The sequence below is a fragment of the Xiphophorus maculatus genome, chromosome 10 (assembly GCF_002775205.1).
Source record: "Xiphophorus maculatus strain JP 163 A chromosome 10, X_maculatus-5.0-male, whole genome shotgun sequence".
Taxonomy (NCBI): domain Eukaryota; kingdom Metazoa; phylum Chordata; class Actinopteri; order Cyprinodontiformes; family Poeciliidae; genus Xiphophorus; species Xiphophorus maculatus.
Window position 1 is genome coordinate 9,161,841 of NC_036452.1, and position 21,913 is coordinate 9,183,753.

Below are 21,913 nucleotides of genomic sequence, written 5' to 3' on the forward strand. Positions count from 1 at the left end.
CATGTTAAATCTGTAACCACCACAGATTATAAAGATGAACAAATGGACAGGAGGATGAAAAATGAATGAATGCACAAAAGATAAAATGGACAGGGGTGATAGATTTAAGGAAAATGGAAAAATGGATGGAGAGATGGATGAACGGAGAGATAATGGAGGGAGATTTGGATTGATAAATGGATGGACATACAGATAGAGGAGTGGACCTCTATCTAATGAATGAATGAATGAACTGACAGATACTGATTAATAAACAAATGGGCCACATGGATGGATAAACTGATGGATTAAAAGATGCATTGACAAATAAATTGACAGAACAGAAAAAAAAATGAAAAAATTGACAATTTAAGAAAAAAAGATGGATGACAGGAGGGACACAGGGATACAAAAGGGAAAGATGCACAGGCAAATGGATAAAGAGATAATTCAGTAGGATAAATAAACGGGTGGTTGAATCGATGGATTAACAAATAGACTGATAACTAGATGGTTGGATGGTTAACCAGATAATGAGATGGACAAAGAAGGATAAATGAACATTTTTGCTTTCCATATGGATCTAGACATGAGAAACAAACTCTATACTTTTCTAGACTGCATGGGGACCATATTCATATTAAGATAATATCAGGAAGTCAATAAATATTCTCACCTGCTCAGACTCCTCTTCACTGATGTTGGTACGGCCCAACATGGTGGCCTTGACAGTGGACAAGATTTTGAGCTGAGTGCTGATGGTGGGAATGCGCTCACACACCTGAAATGAGGTCAAAGTGTCAAAATACAGTACATAACTTTTTTAAAATTAAGACATTATCAGTTTGTAACTTAATGGTTTCTTTTACGGACCTGGAGCAGGTTGGTCCTGATTCGTTTGTCGGTACATTGCTTGGCCACTTCCTTCGCCAGCCGTGTGACTTCGTCAGAGGCTTTGGCGATGTCCTTGGCGCACTGGATCAGGGCGCGTTTGTTTCCGCTGCCTCCACGCACCAAACGGGACATCTCTGCCATGAGCAGGGCCATTCGCTTGGCAGCGCCGATGATGTCGTTTCCCTGTGAGGATCAACAGAATCAGCAAGTGCTTGAAAGCGTATTTGTTCTGTCTACCCCAGAAAACTGACATGATGAACACAATGTCCTTCTTTATGAACTTCATTTAGAGATCCACAACAGTTACAGATGTCTATGCAATTTGGAGAGGCTTTACTTACTTTCTAAACTGTAACCACAATGGAACAATCTTAGGTTAATACCTTATTAGGTTTTTCAGAGTTTCTTGAATCTCCCCCTCTGGACCTAATGCTTTAGAAAGAGATTCCCTTGACCCAGTTCAATGAAGGTGTAGCAATGACAATGAGATTTCCTGCTGTGCAAAAGGCAGTTGGCAGATTAACAGGCTACAGATGACTTGCATTTCACCTTCTAGTGTTATGTTTTCAATGCATTAACACTCATAAGGTAGAAGCCATTATAACAGTTAAAAAAAAACTAACTCTTGTTTGCATTCTTGGACAAGAGACTGAGCTAATGCATGTTGTTTCCTCCAGGTACTAACAAGTCCAATTTGGTGCAACTTTCAATTGCACATACATAAAAAATGTTGATAATGGCCCAGTTGCACATTGACCTGTGCTGTAAACTTTGTTTTAGTGAGCCCTTACTTTGCTGGACCATTTGCGGGCTTCGTCGTGAAGCTGCCTAGCAGCCACCATCATGGGCTCATTGACTTTCTCTCCAGCTTTGTGCTCTGGGAACTCCTCGTCTTTCTCCTCAGGAGGAGGAGGTCTGGGTGGAGGAACTTCTCCCTCTGGAAGAGGAGGCTTGGGAGGTGCTGCTTCATCATTAAGCTGTACAGGTAAAGTAATTTGACAGGTAAAGCACACAAGCGTTTGGACACTTTGGTTGACTTGTGTTATTTCTAAGTCGTGGTCGTTTATGTTCTTACGCTGAGCTGATCCAGCTCCGGAGGTGGTGGTGGGAAGTCTGGCTCTTGAGGCTGGAAGGCCTCCCTAACTTTTGCTACAGCTCCAAGAATCTTATAACCCGAATCCAAAAATCCCTTCTGAAGATCTGCAAAATAAAAAAAAATAAAAAACCATATTTTTACTCTTCTCAGGGTTTCAAACAGAACCCAAAAAGAAATCCTTCTCATTAGCAACCGTTACTTACTTGGATCCTGGATATTTCCAGCCACAGCCTTTGCATTCATCACCATGGGAGAAATCGTCCGGCTCAGTTCATCTGATGCAGCTTTCACTATTTCTCTGAATTTGGGATCTTCGGAGTTCTCCACCTCTCGTTTTGCCACCAGAAGGATGCGGTTGGCTCTTCGGGCAATGCTGGTGGCGCCGGCCACCAGCATCTGAGGCTGGTGATTGTTCATGGCAACGCGGCATTTATCCAAGTCCTTCTTTATGGCCTCCTCAGAGGCGTCCAGCAGAGATTTGGTATCAATGGCCTCATCGACCAAAACTGGTAAAGCACAGAAGACCGATCAGTAACTTGAAGGTTTGTTTAGTGGAAAACTATAAATACCACTAAAACTTTTGCACATTTCCTAGCAACCACAAATTACACCTCTTGGAGATTTTGTGTGATAAATCACCGCAGGGCAGCACACGATTGTGAAGTGGAAGGAAAATGCTACACAGTTTTCAAATAGAAATACAAATAGGGATACAGTTTTATAAAGACCTTTGTTACGTTGACTCCCCTAAATAAAATCCGGTGTAAAAGTTTCCCAGAAGTCACCAAATTCACCAATAGTAAAAAGTAAAAGTGTTCTGTGAAAGCTCCAAAGGTTTGTTTGAGAACCTTAATGATTAGGAGGCCTATTGTAACTCTGGAGGACTTGCAGAACTCCACAACTCAGGTGGGAGAATCTATTAAGACAAAAGTTAGTCAGACAATCTAATAATCTGGAATTTCTGAAAGCGTGGCAAGAAAAATGCCACTATTGAAAGAAAACACCATTAAAAATACAGTTGGCGCAACAGTGGAGTGTTTTACACCAAAGATTCAATTTCACTCGATGTGCAGCTTAAATTGCAGTGAAATGAGGTCCAACAAAGAACTCGGAGCAGCTGAATACACCACACCTTTCAGCTTTGTATTTACATAGTCATGTATTGCTTTCCCTCTTTTCCTCTGTAATGTGTTTCTCTATCACAGAGAGTTCCAATAAAACTCAGGAAAGCTTCTAGTTGTAATGTGACAAAATGTGGGAAAAGTCCAGGGGTGTGAATACTTTTGCAGCTTACCAGTCATCTTTTCCACATTGTCAATCCACTGATTCTTCATGGTCTCAAAATGTTCATATGCTGCTTGGTTGCCAGGGTTTCTCAGCAGAATGCGAGCAGCAGACACCACCTAAAAAAAACAATGAACTAGTTATAACTAACAGAAGTGAGAAACTCTTGAACCGTTTCTGTGGCTTTTGTTTCAGGGTGGTGGTCAAACCGGAACAGAAAACCACTCAACCTTGACCTACTTGTGGTGTTAGATCTCTGGTTGACTTGACGGCAGCCTGGATTCCCTCCACTGTACTCTTGTTCGCAGTGCCGACTGCGGCCGCCTTCTCGGCCGTGGCGCCGAGCCTATTGGCGTGGTTCTCGAAGTTGGCGGCTCTGTCCTCAAAGACCTACACATTCAAAGTAAAGTTGGGACTCAAAAGTACTGACAGAAAGAATACAGCACTCTGCAGATTAATATCCCAGTGACCTCATCTCTGTTGGGAGCGTCGAGGGGCGCTGTAGCAGCCACTGCCAGCAACTTGATGGGGGTGGTGGTGTCACTGAAGATGTCAGACACTTCCTGAGTCATTGCCTCCTGCATCTTTCCTTTCAGGTCCTGAGAGAAGGATGAACACATATTACTGCAAACTAGCGACCTCATGAAATATTTGTTGATTTTAAAACATGTCATTTCTTAGTTTTTATGAATATAAAAAATATTTAAATATAACCCAGTTTGCAAAAATTGGTTGTAAAGGAGCACTGCAGTGAGACAAATGAACATCCTTAGACATTTTATTCAGATATTATGAAGAAATATTTGGAAATATTTCTTAAAAATTAGAATTTTAGCATTAGTTTGGTTGACTTGTTCTTCTTGTTATCTTAAGTAACAAGCAGAACTGAAAAATGACATGAAACATGTACATTTCCAGAGCAAGTATGAGAAAGCACTAGATTTTACTTTATAAACCAAAAAATATCAAGATATATTTTACCATCTATGCCACTGAAATTACACCATTACATTTTCTAGAAACACAACAATACATTACAAGCCTGAAATTTCCCAGAAATCCAAAATAACCACTTTTATTTCTTCTGCCACAAACAACCAGCAGAGGGAGCCATTTAATCATGTATATCCTAAGCTCTCCCTCTGAAGCATTGAGAGCTGCTGGTGGCGTGTGAGTAGCAGTCTTACTTTCAAGGCTTCCTGGAGCTGCTGAGCCACGGCGCGTGCCTGCGGGGAGTCCCCTTCGCCACGGGCGGCCAAGTCAGCCAGCTGCGCCATGAGCTGCTCCACCTGCTCGCACTTCCCCATCAGCTCCTGCCTGTACGGGCCCTGCAGAGCGTTGGCCAGCCGGCGGCCCTCGGCCACCAGCCCACGGATGGCTGCCTGGCCTGAAAGCACAGATCACATAGGAAACATTTTACAGGCTTGAATGCAGATGATTATCTTTGAAACAGAACTGATAAAAAAGCAAACAGAAGTTCCTTGTTTTTTTTCTGTGCCACCAAAACAGCAAATTTCTGTTCTTGATTTGTGCTGCATCATAACACTTATTTCCTTTGTAGCTAGACCAGTTTACTTCCTGCAGGCTAATTCATAACTACAATACAAATCTATTGTTTTGACTTCAGTTCCACATAAAATTCTAGAAAATGTAAAAACAATGCCAAAAGCATTGCAGACTTTTTTACATTTTGCACAAAATTAAATTACTATTACACTATTATTGTTATTATTTAAGTAACAGATTACAAAATAGTTAAAAGGATACATGATTTTTGTTTACAAATAATCTGAAAAACTTCCCATTTGTATCAATTTACTCTTATCCCCAGAAATAAAATGCAATGCAACCAACTTTCTTCAGTTGTCACCTACTTGGTAAATAGTGTCCAGCCTAGTATAATTTATTCTGAGTATACATACTGAGCTCTAAACGCTAAATGTAACAATATTTACCAATACTATTCTATGTTAAAAAAAATAATATTGTGCAGCCTTAATCAAAATACACGATTCTGGTAGAACACATGACAGAAGCTCCGTAAGACTGCGATGGAGGTTCATCTTTCAGCAGGACCATGACTGTAAACATACAGCTGGAGCAACAATGAGTGGTTTACATCAAACCACCAAGATGGCACAATCAAAGCCCAGACCTAAAGCTAATTGAGAATCTGAGGCAAGACTTGCAGATGATTGCCATCCAATCTGACTAACCTATTTTGATAATAAGAGGGACAAATATATCTCTGCAAAGCAGGTGGCATACTCAAAAAGCACCTGCAGCAGTAATTTCAACTAAAGGTTATTTTAGAAAGTTTTGAAGAAGGGGGGATGGAAACAAATGAACACTGAAAACTGTTTTTAGCTGTAAAAAACATGCATGGTTTTTCTTCAACTTTGTGTTGATCTATTACATAAAATCCCATTCAAACTACCGTTTATTGTAACATGATCAAGTTTTTTTTTAAATTATATGTATATATATATATAAAACATAATAAGAGGTGTGGATATTTATGCACCCGAATCACTAATATTTCAACATTATTTGCCACTTGTAAACATCTTGAGGCAAAAGATGAAATATGTGCTCTTTATTTGAACTATGAGAGAAAAGATAAAGCTCAAAAAACCAATTTGTTTTACAAATAGTCCAACTTAAAGTACAAAGCAAATAGGAAATGTGGAGCAACAAGAGTGACAAGTTACATTTTCTCCGCTGTCAGAAAGAAGCATGAAAATAAGATACAAATTAGGTAGAGCTATGAAAATGTTTCAATGTATTCAAAAACCTAAAAGCAAACAGAGCAAAAGTCATCAAATGATCAAATCCCTTTTATTGTAACTCTCTATGATCAAATGATTGTGTGTGTGCCAAGTACACACTCAATAACATTTATTTGATTTAGTTTAGCTTTATTAATTGCCAAATTCACAATTATTAAATGAAAGTCAAATTTGAATAAATGTAAAGGCAGAAATACAATGACTGGGCAAAAAATATTGATAATTTTGGTACACTTATTCCTGAAGTAACTTCCACTATATCATGTTTTTTTTCCACCTCCAGCTGCTTTTGTAAACACATAAAAATGTTGTCCACATTTTTGTGGAGTCCTGCCAGAAACCAAAGGACAACACAGCAGGGATGGGAGAACATGTTCTGCATGAGGTCACCAGAGGAGTGGAAGGAATGTGCTTGAGTGTGAAAGAGACAAAGAAGTTTAGGAGGATGGATGCCAGACTCACCCACACCGCTGTCGTCCACGGTGGGGTTGTCAATCCAGCGCTGCGCCTGCTCCGTCTTCCCCTCCAGGTGGACGGCGGCCTTCGCAGGCCGGCTGTTGGCCACAGCCTTGTTGGTCTTCGACTGCAGGTTCTGCAGGGCTGTTGCTATCTGCTTGGCCAAAGCTCGGGCCTCAGGAGTGTCACCTTTACCCCTATTAAGAGACACATTTATTATAAAGATATGGCTGAAACAAAATCTATGTAATAGGCAACATTTTCCAATATAAATGTAAAGATTCCTTATCAACTTATGGCAGACATTGCTATGGTAGACTGTTATAAAAATTTCACTGTTGTGTCTTTTCGCAACGAGAACACAATAAGTCCAAGTCTATATGAAGCGTGCAAACAGAAACCAACAACCAACAAGAAATGAAGAAAGGAAAGACCAGAAAGGAATGAAAACGGACAAGAAAGACAAGCATGGACAGAAAAAATAAGGAAAAAAAGGAAAAAAACACTAGAAAAGAAGGCAATCGAAGGACAGAATGAAGGATAGAAGGATAGTAAAGAAAAAGAGGAATGATAGCAGAAAAATGACCAAACAAAATGAGAGAGGAAGGACACAAGAGATGAAGGAAGTAAAGAAAAAGAAGAAAGTGAAAATTGAAGGACACTAGGATAAAAAGTACAAATAAGGAATTAGAGAAAAAAGTGAGCAATGAAGTCCACTTTATTTAAAAACATCTAATTTTCCCAAAGTCCTGCACACAAATAAGACAGATAAAAGAGATAACTGAAAGAATAAGGAAGAACACAAGACAAAAGAAGAAAAAAAGGAAGGAAAAATACAAGGAAGGAAAAGATGACAAAAGAGGGGACAGTAAATATTTAAGTAATGACGCAGAAAATTAGTTCTGTACCTTATAATCCCATTTTACTTTCTGTGCTTAACCAGAGCTGGAAACACTGATATCAAGTTCCTAACTTTTACAGACAGTGTAGGAAGCCTGTCTACAAATGCAGGAATGATTTAACCTCTGGAAGAAAGTATGTGAGGAGCTGTAACTGTGTATGAAAATAGACCAACTGGATTTACTGAGACAGATATAAGCCCAGAGTAACTCACTGTCTTCTGAGTTCAGACAGCTTGGCAGTCATGGCGGCCAGCTCTCCAGCAGAGCGCAAAATCTCTTCTCTTTCTTTGGGATCCTCACACATGTCTGCAATCTTTCTGGCCTCATTGAGGAGGGCCTTGATATTCTCCTCTCCCTCTGGGCTGCCATGGGGGTCTGCAAGCCAGCTCTGTGCAAAGACACCAAACCATTCGAACACAGTGTAGAGATTGTCTGAATCTCTGTTTTGTGGACTCAGATCTGCTGACTCACTTGTGCAGCGTCGATCCTTTTGGCGATGGCCTGCTTGGAGTTGGTCATGGCCTCGAGTTTGCGAGCAGCATTGCCAGCCTTGCCGGCCAGAACGTCGAGCCCCTGGGAAACCTGCTGTGCCTTCTGCATGGCAGCCGGGGATGCTCCTTGACCTCTGGTGGGGGTAAAAAGTGAAATATCATTGAGCTTTTACACTACCAATGTTGTCTGTTTAACCAGTGACCGACCAGTGTTTAAGCCTCATAGTCTGGTTTTAGAATAGAATGCAGATCCTTGCAAAAGCACAAAAATTGTACTTAACTGTACCCCTACTACAACATATTTTTACTTTATGACAATAATGTATATAAATAATTATAAAACATTAGCAAAAACTCTAGGTGTCTGTATCTGGTGAACTTCTAATTAAAACAAGCCTATTTTTCATTCAGTGAAGTTACTCACAGTCGATTGAGTATTCAGATATTTTACTCAACTAAGAGTAGCGATACTTCATAGTAAAGTGACTCAAGTAAAAGTAAAAAGTACAGCGTAGTAAAAATACTCCAAAAAGTTCTTCTTTGTAACTAGTTACTACCCAATTCTGAGCATAACCCACTATTATTCAGTATTTTAATGGGATTTTATAAGAAAGATCAGCACAGGAAGATATATGCCTGTCAATAATTTTTTTACAGATTAAAAATCTGCAAAATATTTAGTTTTTTTTCACTATTCCAATTATTAATTGTGCACAACTTTGTATTTCAGTGAAAGTATGGACTATTCCTGTGTCTACCTTGCCCTCATCTCAGACACCTGGTCAGTCATCTGACCCAGAGTCTTGGCCGTTCCCAGGATGTCCCTGCGCTCCTTCCCAGCACAGAGCTCACCGACTTTCCCGGCTTCATCCAGGATCTGACGGACGGCCTGCTCGCCAGCGTCCCCTGTAGGTCCAACAAATCAGAGTAAGATCCACCAATAATCTTCCTAGACGAGTCACATGAGCAGGATGCGTTTTCTGTCTACCTGGTGGAGCGTTTGGATCCCTCAACCAGCTTTTAGCCTGAGCCATCTTTGAATCAATCAGTCCCAGAGCCCTCTTCATGGCCTCAGTGTCCTTTAAATGGGAAAGAATAGAATTTATCTTCATTTCCAGAACAAACCTAGTATTTTTATTTTTCTGTCCTTGAATCATAATATGCTAATTGATCATTAAGAAATCTCTTTTTCAATCACAGGCTTTTTATTTTGAGCCTGTTAATTGATCAGTGTAAGTACTTTATTGGTTAAACTGCTATTTTGTTTTTAGCAAAATAAACATTTGTTAAAATCCATACGACAAGCATCATTACAATCCATCAGGCAGAACAATTCAAACCATGCAGCTTGCTTCATGATTAACAGTCTGAACAGAGCGTCATATTAAAAAAAGCTAAATGTTGTTCCATCTCTCTCAAAGTGGATGGAAATATAGTCCTTCCAACAGCCACAGATTCAACAATGAGACTTGCCATTGTTGAAGTCCAAACAAAGCAGAGTCCTGTTGGGAGTAAAAAGATAAGTTCTCTTTTTTTTTCTTGAGGAACAGAAATTGGGAAAACATATTTCTTCATATAGCAGCTTCGGTCTTCATTATTTAATCTCAGATGTAAATCAAAATTCTAACTGAGTGATTAAAAGGGTTCATATCAACGTTTCATAATTTGCACACACAGATTTCCAGAAATTGTAGTTGTATTTTAAGGAATAATAAAAGTAGTAACAATTTTATGGAATTTTTTTATTCTCCTGTTGGTGTCTTGTTTACGAAGGTTTCATATCTGGATTTTCAGACGAGAGAAAAAAGGGCAGATGGACAAACAAATGGAAAGAAGAGTGGACAAATGAATGGAAAGAGGATGGATGGAATAGATGAATGAATGGACAGATTGCAGATGAGCAAATGGATGGATAAACTTATCGTCTGACTAAACCAGGGGCCAAAGGGACATCAGACCTTACAAAACCAAATATATATATATATATATATATATATATATATATATATATATATATATATATATATATATATGTACTGTATATACAGTACAGACCAAAAGTTTGGACACACCTTCTAATTCAATGGGTTTTCTTTATTTTCATGACTATTTATAAGGCAAGAAATCCCACTTATTAGCCTGACAGGGCACAACTATGAAGTGAAAACCATTTCAGGTGACTACCTCTTGAAGCTCATCAAGAAAATGCAGAGTGTGTGCAAAGCAGTAATCACAGCAAAGGTTGCTACTTTGAAGAAACTAGAATATAAGGGGTATTTTCAGTTGTTTTACACTTTTTTGTTTAGTGCATATTTCCACATGTGTTATTCATGGTTTTGATGCCTTCAGTGTGAATCTACAATGTCAATAGTCATGAAAATAAAGGAAACTCATTGAATTAAAAGGTGTGTCCAAACTTTTGGTCTGTACTGTATATATATATATATATATATATATATATATATATATATATATATATATAAAATAGGTTTGTTTTTGTTTTTTTTCTAAGTGGGCTACATATGTTGATTTTTCACATCATGGGCTCACCCAGGCGGCCTCATTCTACACCAAAGTTTTTCTATTTTTAAAAGTTAGATGATTCATCTTGTTCTAAACTCTGAAAATAGAAATTTAAGTTTGGACACACCTTCTCATTGAATTCAATGAGAAAGTGTGTCCAAACATTTGGTCTGTACTGTATATAGATAAACAGTTGGGAAAATGGATGTGTGCAATAAAAGAAACAAGAGTGATATACATATAGATGGGTGGTAAGATGAGTGGATTAATATATGGATTAAATAATTAAATAAGAGAAGAAAAGTCTGGGAATAAAAATAGTTTTTCATACTCTATTCTCTCCATATTTTTTCCAGATCAAGCAGGAACCTGAATTTTAAAATAAAACTGCCTAAATCTAGCATGTTTATATCAGCATCCTGTTTAGTGCAGAGCGTGAGGTAAAGGCAGGGTAAAAAAAAAGAGGAAAAAAACAGGAAGTACAAACGTGTGAAGTGACAACGGAGTGTGGGCGTATTACTTCACTGCTCAAACATTCAGTTCACACAGCTGCTTTACTGATGTTACCTCTAAGGAGGCTGCCAGTTTGGAAAAAGCCACTTATGTAAACTTAAAAAGCTGACAGGAATTTTTCTGCAATGCCACTGATTGCATGTCAAATTATACTCAAGTTGCATGATTTGTCACATGTGTGAGTGATAGATAGCATAAACGACAAGAAAGGTGCATGTTTAGTGTTCATTTCCATGGAAACTGGGCAAATATTTGTTGGATTCAAATAGAAAGCTTTCTGTGTGCATCTGCCATCAGGAGAAACCTGATATCCATGATAAGAAGATGTAAACCCTCGGAGAACTCTCCTTAATGACACCAAAATCAATACTGCATGACTCAGGTCAATCAATAAGGATGAGGCAGTGTTTAAGGGTCTCACATGTTGATACAAACTCTTGATACAGAGCAAAAAAAAACACTCCATATATCAACACGTCAGAAATTCAACCCTTAAACTCTAAACACTAAAACTAATGTCTCTTAGTCTCATAGCTGTCTAACAACTGAAGCACACAGAGGCATCACAGAGCACAAAGCAGCTCACTCATCTGTCAGACATGCTGCTGCACAACCAGGGCGTGACAGAGGTGGGGGAGGGGCTTACCTTCTACAGGGGGTGAAGTGAGAACAAACAGTGAAAAGAAAGGAAGAACAACGTAAATGCAAGCATTTAACTAAACATACCAAAGAGGAGCAAGAGAAAAAAAATAAGAAGTGTCACCAAAGATGGAAGAGTTTCAGGAAAAACATTTTACAAAACTTTAAGACAGAAAAGCAGCAGGGAGCGCATTGATTATACAAGAAAAGGACTCTTGATTCACCACCTGCAGATAACACATTTTAGACTTTTCTGCTACATTATGAATTATTAGTACAGCTCAATAAATTAGAATGTCATTGAAAAATATACTTTGAGTTATATAATACAGAAAACCCCTACAATGCAAAGATTCACTACACACAATGTATTTCAAGCGTTGATGTTAATGATTCTGGCTTACAACTAATGAAAACCCAAAATCCAGCTTTTCCAACACTTTTAATAAAAGACTAATAAAAAAAGAGATTTTTAACAAAGAAATACTGTGAGGAAAGGCTGCTGACTGCGCAGCTGTTCAGCAGACAGTCACTGAGACTCTCCGCAATGAGGACAAGCTACGTGTTTTCTGTAAAACTGCCAGATTTTTCCAGACTCTGGCTTCCAGACTTCTCGGTCCTTCCAAAATTCACTTTGGATTTAAGGCAAATATTTCTATAGTGAACAGCCTTTAAATACAGAATCTGGGGGAAAACAGACAGGGAAAAAAAGAACAGATACAAAGGAGGAAAGAAAGGATTTGAGGAAGAAAAGATACAAGGAAGGAAGGGTGGAAGCCAGGAAAACAAAGAAAAAAGGAAGGTAAGAAGAAAGTGAGGAAGGAAGGGACACATTTATAAAAATTTATAAAACTGGAAAAGCACACTTATTTATATATCATGTATAGTCTTTCCTTCGTGTGTGTTTCTCAGAATGAGAATGATAGTGAACTAATGTATTGAACAGACTGACTGTAATTAAACCTTTCCTTTTACAGTTAAGCTGTAAGCTCAGACTTGTTGGACCCACCTTATTGGCCCAGGCGTCTTCATCCCAGGATGTGAGCTGCAGGACTCTGATGATCTCATTTATCTCAGCGCTCATCTTCTCATAAGTGAAGTTTCGGTTCTTCAGGGCTTCCTCCACACCCTGGCTCCCAGATGTCTTGGTCGTCACAAAGATTTTTATACCTAACAGAGTGAAAAAACAAAAATCTCATCAACAAGAAACACAGAGCACAGAATAAACTTATGTCAAGACAAAAAAAGTCAGTGTGGATACCTGAGATGAGGATGGGTAGCAGCTCTTTGACTGTATTCATGGAATTGACCAGCATCACACGATGCTCCTGATGTGTGAGCTCCTGCTGGCGCTCATCGATCATTTTTGCCATCTTTGTCATACCTGTAAAGTGGACAATTTGCAGACTTCCTAGTGACATTTTCTTTTGATTTTAATTTTAATATTTTAATTAATCAAATAGAACTCTGAAGTGTTAAAAACATGGGATGTCGTTTTATAACGTAACCCTACATCTAGGGCGGTTTGTCTCTATTCCCCAGTTTTCATGATGCTGCAGACTGACCTGGCCCCAGATTCTTTGTGTATGTGATCAAGTCCTCCATTGACTCCACCACCTCGGCCACGCTCAGATATTCCAAGATGCCTTTGCACACACGGATTATTTTACGGACCTGCGACAGTGAAACGACAACAAAGGCTGATTCAGACACAATTCTGAAAAAGTACTGAGTACGTAAACATGACTGGTCCCTTTTCCCTGAACAGATTTTCTCTAATTATACTCTGACAAAGTTTCCTACTGACATTGTAACCACTTTGTCTGGAATCGCTTCTGTTTCACAGACTGCTGGAGTCACTGCTTTATTATCCGGCTGCATTGCAAAAACATGATGGCATCGCTGACTGATGACTCCTGCTGACTCCTGCAGACGTGTCAGAGTATTTGATATGTGATTCTAGAGCGCTGATCAGCAACTTCTCCCGGTCTGTTACTGTCCCTGCGCTGAAATGAAGGATGGGGCTGATAGATGTCACCCTTGTTTGATTCAGGGGTTTTCAGACAGAAATATGGAGAGGTCCTCAGACTTGTTTACTTACTTTTCAAGGGCTTTTTGAGGCAGATGCATACTCACCTTATTTAAAAGGCAAAACCAGCAAAGTTCTAATTTAATCTCAGCTCTTCAGAGAAGGAATTTATGATCATGAAATTTCCAGGACAGATTAATCAGGAAACCATCACACCATTAAATCTGAAATCTTTGCAATCCAAAGAGAAAATTTTACCCTCAGTGGATCTAAAAAAAAAAAAAAACTCAATGAGAGTCACAATTGTTGCCTGACCTTTTGAAACCAGACAATTTATCATTTTTGATAAATATCTGCAACAGGAAATCTGTCATTTTTAAACTGCCACTATATTTATATTTTTAGATTTCAAGATAAAATAAAACTTTTGTTAATTTTGTTTCATTGAATGTTGGCATTTTTGGAAAATTGTGTAATGAGAGGAAAAATAGATCTAAAAAAACAACACCTTTACATTTAGTCTTATTCTGTTGTAGAAATCAATGCAACTATTAGAAAAAAACTGAAAACTGCTGAAATCTTCAGCAGCCATTATAAAGCTACATTTAAAAGCATCAGTTATCTGTGGCTCCTGGGCTACAGGTTGTAAAGCCCTGCAAGTAGACAAACATGGAAAGGGCGAGGGCTTATAGGTACTTGTGCAACCAAAGTAAAATACTAGACTAGATCTCCTCCCTGATTTTACTGAGAGAAGTGGGCCAGACAGTTGAAGTATAAAATTTTAAAAAAGAACAAACAAATGAATCAATACCTCTGCCTCATCAAAAGTGAGGAGCAGGTCAGATGTGCCAGACAGAATGCCTCGAGATCCATCGATGAGGTAATCCCGAGCAGGAACAGAGTACGGGTCGGCTTTCAGCATGGAGGCAGCTTGAACCAGCTTTGTGCAGGCATTCTCCACTCTGGTAAGCAGAACGTAATTGATATAATCACCAGTTGAAGAAAAGAAAAATGTTTAGGAAGAGGTAGCGCTGATGGCAGCTCTCCAGAAACCTGATGAGTATCATCATTTGTCTGAGGAAACTTTGGTCCAAAATTGACAATTTTATTGTCTCTTCTTGCGTTGTTTTAATCTCATTCGTGAAAATACAAAAATAAAAATGTAAAGCTCGGGAGTCGTCATCTAATCATCCTCTCTAAAAGTGCTAAAAACACACAAAAGAATCTACATGAATCTCAACTTAAATAAAAGAAAATGCAAAGACCTCTTGTCTTTATATTGCAGGAATAAAAAGGCATTTTCCCTAGTTTTGTTTCCTCAGTTAACAATTGTGAATATGACTTTGGATGGATAAAAACAGTGTAATGGTTATTGAAGCCATCTTGATTGCATTCTTTCTATCTTACAAAGTTTTTAGAATACTAGGTACTCTTACAAGAAGGAAAGTTGTTTCACACCATTCACAACTATTTCTCAAATTAGATAGAGATGGCAGGTGTCATCATTGAAATATGAATATTGCAAAGAAGCAACTGGAATCCAATATATTTTACACAACAGTGAGATGTTCCTAAAAATATTTCTGAAGCCATTTAAAAGTTCTGATGAAGTCTTTAAAAGACGTCATGGTTTTAGATGATGGAAGGAGTTTTGTTTGACCTTCTATACTTTGGGACACACACTCACACACACTCCCAAAAGAGTAAACTAAAAATTCTATGATTTTACATAAAGTTTCCCAAAACATAAAAACAGTGACACCAAAGACAAAGATGATTCTTGATTACAAGAAATTACTAAAATCTCTTCACTTTGATTTGAAGTATTTTAAGAGCAGGCTTATGAAAACAAAACAAAACAAAAAAAACTCAAGGTGGATATTCTGAATTGGTCTGTTCCAGTTTAACATCAGCCTGCAGTTATCATGAGCTGTTTACCAGTGTCCACGTATACATTGATTTTATTTAAAAAGTGCAGTTTTGAACTGTAGCACACTACCCTTCTCTGGCTGTATGGAGCAGAGTAACAGTGTTGCCACTCCCCACTTGCTACAGTGCACTGCTGGTCAGCTGGCGGAAAGAAGGCTAATACACCTTTCCCTCACTTGCAAAGAAATGACAAACTCAGACATTTTTCAGGTCACAAAAAACTACAGTTGGCAATAGATAATTATGTAACCAAGACTCTATAGAGGATTTTATTTCAGCAATATTAACAATATGTTTGATGTCTTCTATTTTAAATGAAAGCAAGTAAATCATGCATACAGTTTATGTTATATACAGTACAGACCAAAAGTTTGGACACACCTTCTAATTAAATGGGTTTTCTTTATTTTCATGACTATTTATAAGGCAAGAAATCCCACTTATTAACCTGACAGGGCACACCTATGAAGAGAAAACCATTTCAGGTGACTACCTCATGAAGCTCATCAAGAAAATGCAGAGTGTGTGCAAAGCAGTAATCACAGCAAAAGGTTGCTAATTTGAAGAAACTAGAATATAAGGGCTATTTTCAGTTGTTTTACACTTTTTTGTTTAGTGCAAATTTCCACATGTGTTATTCATAGTTTTGATGCCTTCAGTGTGAATCTACAATGTCAATAGTCATGAAAATAAAGGAAACTCATTGAATTAAAAGGTGTGTCCAAACTTTTGGTCTGTACTGTATTTGTATAAATACAGTGTAACCCTGCCACTTAGCTGAAGGTTATCATGCCATTAGAATCTCATAGCAGCCTATGCAGCTTGCAGAGGAATATAAATTATTCAAATAGTTCCCTCCTGGGTGTGATGTACCCAGTGATCCCCAGAGCAGGAAAATCTGCCAGCTCAGCTGAGTGATTCACTGTCATGCATGCCACCTGCATTGTACAAGCAGCATGTCTGTGCATGGAAACAGGCAACAAGCCAAGGACCTGCATGTGTTCCAGTTCCCACACTTCCTATTTCTGCCTAGAGCAAACCGTAGGAAAACGTAAACTTTATGAGCGTTTTCCACATTTCGAAGCCAAACAGAAAGGGCTTTGCTTGCTTTTGTCTCTTCTGGCTTTTATATACAGAGCAATGATGACTTTGAGACTGATGCGAGTCTCTGGAGTGTGAGCAAGAAGTCTTTCTGCGTGTACCACATTAAAAAAAAAAAAAGCCATGCAATCCAGGCTTCGTCTAGCACTATATTTAGTAGGGAGAAGGATTTGCATTCCAGCACATGTGCTGATGGATGACAACAGAGTGACGAAGTGACTTTGAGGCGCCAAAAGTGTTAAACCTGACGACCTGTGCGTGCCGATGAGTCTCATCCCTGACCTTGGGCAGGAGGGCTCTCAGAAGCCCCCACTTTACAGCGTTTTCCTCATGTAAAACAAAAAAAGTGACTTTTATTTAAATGTACATAAAAATACAAAAGCAGCATCAGAAGCTAATGACCAATATGGCCTTCCTCCTGGAAGGTATAGCAACTCCTCGCTTATAAAAGTATTTCAGTAACACCAGAGCAAGACTCTGAGGCACTTAACATGCCACATCTGACCCTTGTCTGGGCACAGCCAACCATTTCTGCAACAGAAAGGAAGCCAAAGAGAGGCTAGGATACCACACCAGAGAGAAGGGAATTAAGCATTATTTAATATTTCTGTGTCAATATGCTGCTTACTTGATAAAGGCTGGTGGCATATCCCTTTTCATGATCTGGTCCTCTGTTGTTTGCACGGTATCCTTTCCAACCTGTAGAACACAGATGCATTGTGAATTAACCTGCTGCAAATATTTTAAGTTAGATCAATAGCCCTTTAATCCTGCCACATTTTGGCAATCACAGTTTTTCCTAATCAAAGTAAGGTAAGAATAATTAAAAATCAAACTAAAAACATCTGTCTCGTCATTCGATGTTTATTTCTAGCATAGACTTTTATTCTGAAAATTGTGAGGCAAACGCAATCCAGTGAAGTTGTGTAAACACCCAAAACGAAAATTAAAAACGGAGCCAACTAAAAGCAGTTTTATATTCTGAGAGTTGGTCTAAAGAAGTTGTTTGAAGACATTTAGCAGTATGTAGATATTCCAGATAACAGATTCAACACTCTCCTGTAATATAGTCAACTGTCTGTTGTGTTTCCCTAACAAACAGCTGAGACCTTCAAAGAACAGCTGGATTTGAAGCTGAACAGAAATGGTTTAGATAAAAAAGTACACATGTGAACTACTACTTTCTAAATTGGTAACATCTGTAGACAAAAAGTTGCACTGGATTTTCTTTCCCTCCACTTCACAATTACGTTTTAATTTGTGCTGATCTATCACATAAAAACCCAACAATATACACAAAAGCTAAATGTTAAATAGAATCCGAGAACAAACTGCTCTTCCACCAAGGAAAGATAAAGGGACAGAGTTATAATGTAAAGGGCAGCTGAGCACATATTCAGCTTCTCAAGGCCAAACTGTTCCATGACCTCACATCTGTGGAGACAACTCACCCAAGTTAACGGTTCGTGGTAGAGCTAACATGAGTCATACTATAACAATGATTGTGTTGGTATTAACCAACACAATCATTAACGTAAATGAGCTCATTCTCACTAAAGATTAACTTGTTTCCATTTGCAATAATAAGACCAATATCTCTCATCATGTTTAACTTTAAAATTTTGGCGACCTGCTTGTACATTAGTGTCACATGTGTGTTTTAAGACATCAGTTTTGAAGCAATAAGTAGTTTGTATCAAAGTTGACCAAATCGTCCGTCTACAGCAGGAAATAGACCATTTCCTGCTGATCATTCAGGATGTCGTCTCTCTACTAATCTGAGAGTTGCCTGTTAATAAACAAGCCTCCAGCAGTAGCAGAGTCCTTCCAGTTGGTTAACATGGAGGCAATGTTGAAGCAGAGCAAGCATGCATTTCTCACCCTGTTTTCGCCGCGCTTCAGGGACCCTGAGGAACCAGTGGGTCATAAATTAGGGCTAAAGCTTGTGCCAAACTAGAGCTCACTAATGAGTACTTCTAACCTAAAGTCAGAAACCACGACAACAACCTAAGTTGTTTTGGCAGATTTAACTGTTTAACTCCCAGTATGGGTGAGTATTTGAATATTTTAGGAACGTTTTCCGTCATTAAGAAACCATTTCTACGTTGAATTAGTGAGTAGATTTGCTGCAGAACATCTGATATTAGTTATCAAGAGTTCCTAAAATTAAAAACAACATACTCAAATGACAGAGGGCTGTTACTAAGAATGTATGCAAAACAAATCAAAGGGTAAAACTTAAATGCAACAAAAATAGACCTTGAATTTTTACTTATTTTGTCACATGACTACCTCGAGCTTCAATGGATCTTATTGGGATTTTAAGACAGACCAACACAAATTAGTGGTTAAATGTGAAGGTAAAGAAAATGGATCTTCCCACATTTACTATGACCAACTTCACTGTCCCCACTGAAGAAGCGCATTCCCAAAGCATGATGCAGCCACTACCATCTTTCACCCTGTTTTCTGGCTTATTTGTAATAAAAGTTTCATCTTAATCATATCTGATCAAAGCACCTTCTTCCACATGTTCTGTGGCTCCTACTCAGCTTGTGACAGCCTAGAAAGACCGATGGCTTTTTGCTTCTCCCTCCACCATAAAGGCCAGTTTTGTGGTGTGCCTCACCAATAGTTTCCCTGTTGACAGGGTCTTCCACCTAAGAAGATCTACATTTTAGCGTTTTTTCACTACAGTTTTCTCTAACAAACCTCTGAAGCCTTACTGACCACTGGCCGAGATTAACTTTACAAATTAGATATTTTTTAAAGGCTATCAGTTCCCCATGGTTTTATTTAGGGGTATTAGAATGCCCAACAGAATTAAGACAATTTTAAAATGCTATAAATCATGCATCCTTTTCTTTTCACTACCCCAATTTTGCACTATTTAAGTTGCTGTTTTACAAAAGTCGCAAATACATTGAAGTGTACGATTGTTGAATTACAAAATGTAAAAGGTCAAGATGACTGAAAAGCTTTGCAAAGCACTTTAGAAACAATGACAAGATAAAGCAACACCTTGAGACAAACTGGCAATGCAAGAGTCAAACCACACTAACTAGCTTTTTGACCTCAAAGCAGCGGTGACAAACTCAACTAAGACGCTTGCATTTTCTTATTTTCGGAACTGAGCTAAGATAGCACTATTTCCAGTCAAGCTCAGACATGATCTAAACTGCACACTGGAAAAAAAAAAAGATTAATAGAGAACAAAACAGAAGGCTGAATGCAAGCTACGTTAATGAGTCATGTTTTCCCAATAGTATCATACAGGAACCTTTGAAACTGAGCAAATCTGAGGCTCAGTGTGTTTTCAACAGGTCATCATCGTCTTCCTTTTCCTCTTTCCTTCACAGCCACTTCCTGTTGTCTGCAGAGCTATAACAGTCAGCAGCTGCGGCCCATTAGGATTTGAATTTTTAGCCGTTGTTGTCAAGCAGCATCTGAAGCTTTTTACTATTCTGAGCCTCTATCATGATTCCGGACCATGTACTCTAAATACCAAAAGCGGGTGACTTTGTCTTTATTAATAGTTCCACACATCCAAGAGGGATATTTTTAAACTACAAGAGATATAACTAGTGAAGATGGGAAACTTTAAAGGGAGAGAAAGACCTGATGTAAGACACCACCCCAACCACACCAAAATACCATCTTCCCTGAATAGCATCAAGAAAAGGCAGCTGTTCACTTCCACCTTCTTAAAACCTTTCACAGACTCATCCTCTTGTTCCAAGCTGCCACAGTATCAATGGCTGTCAGTGTCATTTAGCATTTGTGCCTGGATTGGAAACACTGGCAGTCCTTTTACCACCCAAGTGTGCGAATGCAGAAACCCTGTGTTGTTGTGAAGTAGCTTGATAGAGTGGCTGCTCTTCTGGAACAGACTTGGCTTTGTTAACAGTGACCCATCCTTCTAAATAGAGAATAAAGGCCACAGTGACAACCTCAAGGCTGCCAGGAGGACACAGACTGCTTTTTTACATGTTGGGAAGCTTTGACACAATACTCTAATAGTCATGGTGACCACAACGATGTATGATGGCAAGCATTGTTGCTAACAGTGAAAAGGATTGATTTTATGTTTCTGACTGCTGGTAAGATTTATGTCTTCAAAACTGAGGCAGTGATTTAAGGCTAAAGCAATTTTTCGGCTTAATTGTGATTAATCAATTATAAATTGTCAACAAATTTAATAACTGATTAACTGATAACTGGTACATGCATATTAAAAAAAGAATCTGAATAAGTTTGCTGAAAAAATCTAGTCAGAGCAATAATTAAGCCAAAACAGTACAGATTATATATACATTTTGGATTTCAGATAACACTTTTGTAAATATGTTTTACCCAAAACTCCTCAAGTGGCATAGTTTTAACATCAAATTCACTAAAGGAATGATACTACATTTTGGCAACAAGAATGTATTTTTATTATTATTTATTAATTTGAATCTTAATGTATTTCTAATATTTTATTTTTTTAAAAAAGGCTTAAGTGGTTAAATGAAAAATCTGTAAAATGTACAAAAAAAATTTTATCCGATTAATCGCCAGAATAATTGATTCCTAAAATAATCATTAGTTGCAACCCTACACTGATTATTACACTGCATCTTTTCATGTACCTTTAATCAACTTAGAGCCACTCGGTTTTTCATTTATTAAAATATCAATTGAAAATAAGGAGTAAGCTGACTGAGAGGCTGAACTGAAGGTGGACGAGTCTGTCAAACCCTGTCAGACGTTATTTATTAATTTGGTTCTGGAAGCAGCAGCTCCACGCGGTGTGTCCGAGGTGATGAAAGGCACAAATCAAGCGGCCTCCTTAGCCACGGCAAAAACAGCTCCTGCAGCCAGGGAGAGTATGTCACGAGTGTCTCATGTTGCAGGAGCTTAACAGCTCATCAAGTGTTGGGGAATCCTGATATCAGAAAGTACAGTCAGAGAAAATGTATCCAAGCTGTGGATTTTCCCCAAAACAAACACGGCTGACAGGCAAGGACAGCTGACGATTTTTGTTTTACATTTACTTATTGAGATAGGGCTGTATAATGTAGTATATATTAAAAGTATATTTAGATGATTGTGTATTATTTATTTGATCAAAGTTGATAAGGAAGGGAAGGAGCTGAACAATGGATATTGTTTCCATCCCAAGACAACTACGTCGATAATTTTGCATTATTCTGCCTTAAAAAAAAATTGATATATTCCGGTAGTTCCCAAAGTTGGAATTTTGAGGAATTAAGTCTGGAGTCATGAGATTTAGTTAATATAATTTC

At 38.3% G+C, this 21,913-nt stretch overlaps 1 protein-coding gene across 1 annotated transcript in view; it reads right to left on the bottom strand.

Annotated features, from left to right (window-relative positions):
* The window catches only part of vcl (vinculin), a 30,379-nt gene that overhangs the window by 1,610 nt on the left and 6,856 nt on the right, over positions 1–21,913 (bottom strand). Inside the window, exons 2-20 of the mRNA XM_005794606.2 lie at positions 17,254–17,324; positions 14,407–14,557; positions 13,132–13,240; positions 12,828–12,950; positions 12,576–12,736; positions 8,880–8,970; positions 8,650–8,797; positions 7,872–8,025; positions 7,613–7,788; positions 6,505–6,695; positions 4,441–4,640; positions 3,724–3,852; positions 3,494–3,643; positions 3,264–3,372; positions 2,173–2,475; positions 1,949–2,073; positions 1,665–1,850; positions 853–1,056; positions 656–760 (exon numbers count right to left, since the gene is read on the bottom strand). Of these exons, the coding sequence (XP_005794663.1) occupies positions 656–760; positions 853–1,056; positions 1,665–1,850; positions 1,949–2,073; positions 2,173–2,475; positions 3,264–3,372; positions 3,494–3,643; positions 3,724–3,852; positions 4,441–4,640; positions 6,505–6,695; positions 7,613–7,788; positions 7,872–8,025; positions 8,650–8,797; positions 8,880–8,970; positions 12,576–12,736; positions 12,828–12,950; positions 13,132–13,240; positions 14,407–14,557; positions 17,254–17,324 (2,886 nt within the window). The remainder of the gene's footprint in view (positions 1–655; positions 761–852; positions 1,057–1,664; positions 1,851–1,948; positions 2,074–2,172; positions 2,476–3,263; positions 3,373–3,493; positions 3,644–3,723; positions 3,853–4,440; positions 4,641–6,504; positions 6,696–7,612; positions 7,789–7,871; positions 8,026–8,649; positions 8,798–8,879; positions 8,971–12,575; positions 12,737–12,827; positions 12,951–13,131; positions 13,241–14,406; positions 14,558–17,253; positions 17,325–21,913) is intronic.